Source organism: Pipistrellus kuhlii, unplaced genomic scaffold, assembly GCF_014108245.1.
Source record: "Pipistrellus kuhlii isolate mPipKuh1 unplaced genomic scaffold, mPipKuh1.p scaffold_m20_p_91, whole genome shotgun sequence".
Lineage (NCBI taxonomy): Eukaryota > Metazoa > Chordata > Mammalia > Chiroptera > Vespertilionidae > Pipistrellus > Pipistrellus kuhlii.
In genome coordinates, this window is record NW_023425597.1 from 307221 (window position 1) to 314718 (window position 7498).

General features: G+C 71.0%; 1 protein-coding gene across 1 annotated transcript; it reads right to left on the minus strand.

Moving 5' to 3' along the window:
- Positions 1-2793: 2793 nt before the first annotated feature.
- LOC123651943 (WAS/WASL-interacting protein family member 2-like) lies at positions 2794-7119 on the minus strand. Its single transcript, XM_045578253.1, is given in 9 exon segments — positions 2794-3352; positions 3445-3571; positions 3675-3707; positions 3710-3794; positions 3873-3988; positions 4073-4608; positions 4923-5032; positions 6791-6846; positions 6955-7119. Coding segments are annotated over 9 exon segments (1488 nt in total). The 3' UTR covers positions 2794-3092.
- Between the last annotated feature and the right edge of the window lie 379 nt (positions 7120-7498).

Consider the following 7498-nt stretch of genomic DNA (forward strand, 5'->3'; position numbering starts at 1 on the left):
TGTGAACACATAGGAATACACAGGCACACGTGGACACACATGGAAACAAGCAGGTGCACATGTGAACGAACAGGGTTGCACAGACACCTGGGTGCACAGGGCAGACACACACGTGTACACACTCTTGGACACACAGGGCACACACACAGAGGCACATGTGAGCACGCAGATATGACTGCACATGGACACAGGGACACAGGGACACACGGGCGTCAATCCTGTGTCTGGAAACAGGGTGGCCTGGCCCCTCGGCCTCCCCCTCGCGCGGCCTGGGGGACCCAGTGAGCACCTGGGCTTTGTGCAGGGTCCCGGGGGGGGGGGGGGGGCATGGCGCCTGGCACTGCCCCCTCACCACCTTCCCAGGGCCTCTCAGACTCCTGCCCTCCGGCCCCAGCCCCTGCCCCCACCTTCCAGGCCCCAACCACCCCTGCCCCCTCCGCTGGTCCCTGCCCCTCCCCCGGCCCCCACCGCCCCAGCCTTCACCGCCCCAGCCCCCACCCCTGGCTCCTGCCCCCTCCCCTGGCCCCAGCCCCCACCGCCCCAGCCCCCTTCCCTGCCCCCTCCGCCCCAGCCCCCTCCGCCCCAGCCCCCACCGCCCCAGCCCCCTCCGCCCCAGCCCCCACCGCCCCAGCCCCCTCCGCCCCAGCCCCCACCGCCCCAGCCCCCACCGCCCCAGCCCCCTCCGCCCCTGCCCCCACACCGCCGGCCGGCGGGCTGGGAGTGAAATTCAAGCCCCTGTTTGCTCGGTGACACTTCACTCAGCGCGGGGCGCTTTGAACGTGCGGGGGTGGGGGGCAGGAGCCCGCCTAACAGCCTCTCTAAGCCCCTTTCTCAAAAGCAGGAAACCGGGCTGGGCCGAAGGTAAACACATTCCAGCCGGGCCCCCTCCTCCTCCAGGCTCCGAGGCTCCACGGGGGAGGGGAGCAGGGCTGCTCCGGCCGCGGGGCAGGGCTCAGCCTGCAGCAGCTCAGCTCGGCGTGGCCTGTGCCCCCCCTCAGCCCCAGGGTTCCCCAGGCGCCCCGTCCCCCCAGGTCCCACCGCCTGAACCCCCAGAAGCAGAGGCCAGCATGGCCGCCCAGGGTGCGTCCAGTAGGGGAGGTGGGGGGACACTGGGGACCTCGGCACCCCCTCTAGCCATATCCCAGAGGCCTTTGCACCTTTCGCAGAGGCCTTTGTGCCGGACTTTATGAGTACAGGCAGACACAGGGACACACGGACACGCTGGGGGAAGCCCAGAGTGTGACCGCGATGTGGCGTGTGTGTGTCCGTGACGTGGTGTGTGTCTGTGACATGGCCCTGCCAACTCCATGACCCCGAGGGCCAGCACCCTTCCCAGGGCCCCGATCCCCAGTGTTCCTGTCTCCCCTCGCTCCGTCCCAACCCCAGGGGGCTGCCCTTGAGGTGCCCAGGCTGCCCCCACCGCCGCCGGCAGCCCGCTGTGCCACGGCCCTGTGCAGGCCTGACGCTGGCAGCGAGTGGATGGGGTCCTCGCCCACAAAGCCCGTCGGGGTGGGGGCTGGCCCCACGACAGCCTCTGGGGACGGGGGACCAGGGCCTCGGCCGGGCCTCTCTGAGTGGCCTTTGCCCTGTGCACGGGGGTGGGAGCAGGATGGCCCAGCCTGGGTGGCCGGGGTGGGGTGGGTTTCCCAGGCCCCTGCATCCTGGGCGGAAGGGCCGGGGAAGGGGTTCCCAGGCCTTCCTATCAGCCTTTATCTGAGCGGAGGCATTTCCTGGCACCGGAGGGGCCTGGGACCCCAGGCTCATTCCCAACAGCTGCTTCCTCCTGTTCCCGCGCTGCCCCCGCGGGGCCCCAGCCCGGAGGCCCGGCTGGGAGCAGAGAGCCCGCCGGCCCGGCCAGAGGCCCCAGCCGGGCCCAGGGCGGGGGCTGCGTCACCCCCATCCCAGGGCCTCAGTGTGAGACCCTCAGCTTCCTCACCCCCTGGTACCCCTCACTGCCCTGTCCCATCCCCCCTCTTCCCCTCCTCCCCTCTCTTCACTCGCCACCCCTCTGCTGGCCTCCCTCCCCCGCCTGTTCCCTCTCCCGCCTGCTCGCTGCCTCCCCTCCCAGGCCTCTCGCCTCCGCGGGCCTGCCTCCTCCCCCTCCCTCCCCTGCCCCCTCTCTGCTTGGCTGGCTGTCCCCTGGCTGCGGAGCCAGCAGCTCCCCCAGCCCGGGCCTCAGGCTGCTGAGCAGAACCTCATGTCTGCTTTATGCCCCCAACCCCCAGCTCCCCACCGCAGAGCGAGGGGGAGGGACAGCTCTGTGTGCCTGTGAGCTCGAGCCCCCCACCCCACCCCCATCCCCACCGAGCCCACGGCCCTAAGAGGAGTCCACACACCAACCCCCAGCCCAGGCCATCAGGATCTGGGGGTGGGGGAGGGAGGCCTGGGGTGTCGCCCACCAGGCACTTGTATGGCTTCAAGAGACTGGGGGGCGGGGGGCGCTCTTATGACTGAGCACCCCCTTCTTCACTTGTATGGCTTCAAGAGACTCAGGGGGGGCGGGGGGCACTCTTATGACTGAGCACCCCCTTCTCTTCACTTGTATGGCTTCAAGAGACTCGGCGGGGGGCACTCTTATGACTGAGCACCCCCTTATTTTCACCAGCCCCAGCCCCACCCCTCCCTGCAGGGACCCCTGGTCCCTCAGCCTCGAGGAGTCCCACCCACCCCTCTGTGAGGGGTCCCAGCCACCCCTCTGTGCACCCCCCCACCTCTCATGTTTTCTCATGTTCTCGCATGTTTCCCCTGTGCCCCCACCCACACCCACGGCGCACGGCAGACGCGGAGACCAAATGCTGTAACGGATTTATTGATGAAGCCCGGCTTCTGGTGAAGCCGGTGAGGAGGGACACAGGCAAGAGGGGCTCCTGTGGGCGGAGCCTCCAGACTGGGCGAGGGGGGGCAGGGCCCCACGCACTCGGCCGCGCCCAGCGCCCCCAGTGACGGAGGGCGGGGGCTGGGGCGGCCCGGCCCGAGGGGGCCGGCACACTCGGCAGTGGTCACGCACACGCTCACGCACACGCTCACGCACACGCTCAGAGGCTCAGGCGGTCCCGGGACCCCAAACCAGTGCAAACGACTCATAGTGCAAATTAATCAGGGGTTTGGGGGACGCGGAGTCCCGGTGCTGGGCTGCTGAGCCAGGACAGAGAGAAAGAAAGAAGGAGAAAACAGAGACAGGAAAGTCGGAAGAAAGAAGAGAGGGGGGTGCTGGTGGCGGGCGGCTGGGGTGGTCTCCAGCCCGGGCTGGGGCGCGGCCGAGATGGTGGGATGGCCGTGGGGGCCGTGCTGCCGCGGGGGCTGCTCGCTTCCGGTGGTGCTGGTGTCGCCGATCTGAGTCCTTTGGCTTAACCTGCGGGCGGAGAAGAGAGAAGACGGGGCGTGAGGGTGGGGCCGGCGGGGCTGGGTGGGCGGAAGCTTCCGGAGAGGAGTGCCCGCGCTCACCTTCGGAGCTGGTTCCTGAGACGGGGTGTGTAGTGGTTCCAAGTGCAGCATATTCTCGAGTCAGAGCTAGAGGGACTTGAAGAAGTCCGGGGTCCGAGGCCCAGGCGTGAGCTGGGTAGCACCATTTCTGCGGGGAGAGCGGGGGCGGGGCGGGATGAGTGCCAGGCCTGGCCCGGTGCCACCTGCCCAGGCAGGGAGGGGGGCGCGGGGCGCAGGGGGCGGGGGCTCACCTTGTCATCTGGAGGGTTCTGAGGTCCCGAAGGGTGAGTTGTGTGTGGGCTCCTTCCGGAAAGCAAAGGACAGAGACCAGCTGGGCGCTGCGGTCCCCGGTGGGCGCGGGCCACGGTGTTCTGCGGGAGAAGAGAGACAGGTCAGGCGTGAGGTGACACCGCTGAGGGCCGGGAGCCTCGCCCCGCACCTGCACTGACCTGGGCGGCCGGGCGCTCCGCCCTCTTCTCGTCTCACCGGACCATGTCATGTCGCTCTGCGCCTCCTGGCGCCCGGCCACGCCGGCTGGCACGCTGCCGCCCCCACGGAGACCTGGCTGGAGAGAGCAGAGGGCGCGGGTCAGCGCTGGCCACGGGCCACGGGGAGGAGGGGCCGGAGGGCGGGCGGGCGGGATGCTCACCTGGTCTCCGCTCGAACGCGGAGGAGACGCCGATCTCCGCTCCGTCCTCGCCGCGGCCCGCCGTGGCCACGGCTCCGGAGCCAGCGCCGCCTCATCGCCCGCTCGGTCGCCGCCAGGCCGCTGCGCCACGCCCCTGCCTGTGCCCGTATCTCCCCGCCTCTCGCACTCACGCCGCCCTGCCCGCCTCGCCAAGTCTGGTCCTGCCTGCGTCCTTGACTCCCCTGGATGCTGACTGTCGTGTTCCTCCCCTCCCGGGGGCCGCGCGGGGACCAGTGTCTCCCTGCGCGGCCCCCGGTGCAGTGCCACGCGGGCACGGCGCCAGGCGGGCCCGCAGCCTCCTCGCCGCAGAAATCTCTGGCGCCCGCCCGCCGTGCCCCCGGTGACGCCCCTCGGCACTGCGCCCTCGTCCCGCTCTCCTGCCCTCGAGGCTCCGGCGGCCGCGGTGCCGGCCCCGGAGCCGCTCCTGCGCCTTCTCCTGAGTGGGTTACAGTGGGTGAAGTAGCGGCTGGGGACCCTGCTGAGTGTGCCCCCGGCTCATCCTGTCCTAGTGTGACCGGGCCTGGGTGTCCGTGCAGGTGGTGGGCTCCTGCGGCCCTCTGTCCTCTCCCTCGCCGGCAGCCCCCTCGACTCGCTCTGCCCTCGTCAGCGCGCTCCGCCCCGGGCGGGCACAAGGCCCCCCGGCCCGCGCCGTCTCGGCAACCCCCGAGACCGATGTCACCGTGCTACCGTCTGCCTGTCTCCTGCCGCTCTGCCGGGCGGCGGCCGCTTCCCGCCGCAGTCCTCGCGCCCCGGGGCCTCCTCGTGGTCGGAGGAGGCCGGGGCGGCGCGGCCGCGAGGGGAAGGGGCTCACCTGCCCGGCAGAGCGCCGTCCTCCGCTGCCGTGGCTGCCGGCTACTCCTGGGCCCAGGCCCGGCGCCCCCGCTGCGTGTCCTGCTCCCCGTGTCCACCAGCCGCCACGTCCTGAAACCAAAAGTGACCGGGATGAATGCCTGGCTCCCCCCTCTCGCTCCGCTCCCCGGCGGCCCCTTCACCCCCACGCCGCGCTCTCCGCGGCGTGTCCGGGCCCGCCGGCCCTCAGCGCCGCTCCTGCCAGGCTCCAGAAGTCCAAGGTGATCCTTGGCCCCAAGCAATCTTCCCACCCGCGCTCCCCATCTTCCCCTGGTTGCCCCGGCTCCCCGCTTCCCTGGTTACCCCTCGGCTCCCCCGCTTCCCCAGTTCCCCCAGTTTCCCCCGGGCTTCCCCATCACACCCATACCCCCACCCCCACCCACCCCTGTCCCGGACCCTAGCCCGGGCTTTTTCTAATGCGGCCGGCCCCGCCCAGAATTCCCGCCCCAGCCGCACCGGCCAATCAGAGCGGAGACCGTCCTTGGGGCGCCGCCAGGCCCACCTCCGGGCTGGGGCGGTCCAGCGCACGTACCTCACCCCATCGAAATTCTCCAAAGACAGCTCGCGCCCCTCCCCTGGCAGCCACACAGGCTTGGCATTGTCCCCACCCCGCCACCCCGCCAACACCCCCCCCCCGTGAGACAGGCTCCCGCAGGGCCGACCGCGGCCCGCTCCCACCGCCGCCTGGGTGGGCGCCACGCTCTGGCACGGGTTCCCGGCGGAGCCCGCGGACGTGGGTGGCACCGGCAGCCGCGTGGCCGCCGCCGTGTTAAGACCACACGCTCGCCCCCACGCCCTGGGGTCCCGGGTTCGGGCGGTGGGGAGTGGTGGCGGGGGTCAGGGCTCAGTGGGCAGCAGCGGCTCCGCGGGCCGGTGGACAGCCGTCACCGCTCACGCGGCGGCTCCCTGGCGTGGTTTTGGCTACCGTGGCACTGCCACGGGGCAGGCTCTCACTGAGGGTCCCCCCCACACACACCCCCTGTGGACATGCACACCCGGGATGCCCCCCGTAGCTCACGGCTCTGTCCCCATTGCTCACACTCTCCCGCCCTCCCGCCCGCGGCTCAGCCGCCGGTTCAGGAACAGAACAAAGAGCCGAGCTGAGTCCCGCCGCCGCCGCCGCCACCGGCCGCCTGGCTGTGCCGAGCACGGAGCGCCCGTGACCGTGTGGCTGGGGTGGGGTCGTGAGTCCACGTGTGGTGCCCGCCACGTCGCGGCGTGGACACCACGGAGAGAGTCTCACGGGCAGGACACCAGGACTCAGGGGACCCGAGGGGAACCTCTGCGGACCTCCCGGGAAGTGGGGGTGCCGCCAGCCAAACCCTGCCCGACCCCAGCCTTTGTCACCGGTGAACCCGGGATTTCACTACAGAAAACCCCAGACTTAGACAAGCGTGGACTTGGACTTGAGGACGAGGACGATCCCCACAGTTTCCCCTAAGTCAGAGGATCCTAACCGGGAGCCGCGGCCGGTGCTGCCACCTCGCGGCCACGGCGGCACCACAGCCGCCACGGATGTGCCCAGGCAAAGCGGCGATCCACTCAGGGGTGGGCGCCCACACCCGGGGGGACCCCAAATCCTGTGCTCAGAAGTGCAGCCCCCAGGACCCTGTGCCACGAGCGGCCCGTGGGAGGGTCTCCGTGGACACTGAGTTCACCGCACCCGACCGGGATCGCTCAGGCGGGGCGGTCGCCTAAGTATCGCCGCGTCCTCCCGGCGCCCCCTTAGCCGGCCCTGACGCAGACGGGGAGTCCTGGGGGCTCACAGGCACCCCGTCTCCCTGACGACTCTCATCAGCCACACGGCACCACGTGTGAGGGCACCGGGACCTCGCACCATACACGGCACGGGAGAGCCGGGAGGCCACGCGGGCGAACCCCGGACACTGTGGGCAGAGGGGACGCTGCGCGGGGGACACGGGGGGACCACGCAGGACCTTTGCGGGAGGTTGGGGGACACGGCGTGCCGCCCGGGGACCCGGTGCGGCAACAACCGGCAGGTCCCGCGGGCGCAGCCGCCGCCCGGGCGCCGATGTCTGAGCCGGCACCGCCACCTCGCGGTCACCGCCGGCTGCAGAGCCGCCGCCGCCGGGCGCCGTGTGGGCCGTGCCGAGGGCCCGCGGACAGCGTCCAGGACCCCGATTCCCAGTGTCACCCATCTCCCCGGCCTTGGGGCCACGTAGCCACGGCTCTCGGGTGCCGTGGGGATTCCACGCACAGACCCCAGAGCGCGGGGCGAGGGGCTGCACCCCCTCAGCACACTGGCCCCTCAGGAACCCCAACCTTCAATGACACCCCAGGACCCCGGTCGGGTGCGCCCACATGGGCGGCTGCGCCTTAGGCAGAGGGAGGAGGTGGCACGCCCAGGCCTTCAGCATCTCAATCACCTGAGAATGGAGATGCTAATGGCCCTCAGCCCCAGGCGCTGGTCCTCCCCAGGGAGGCAGGAGCAGGGCGACCAGAGCCCAAAGCTGGGGGCGGGCTCAGCCCAGGACAAGGTGACTCGTGTCCTTCATCGCGTGGAAGGTGCCAGTCCCA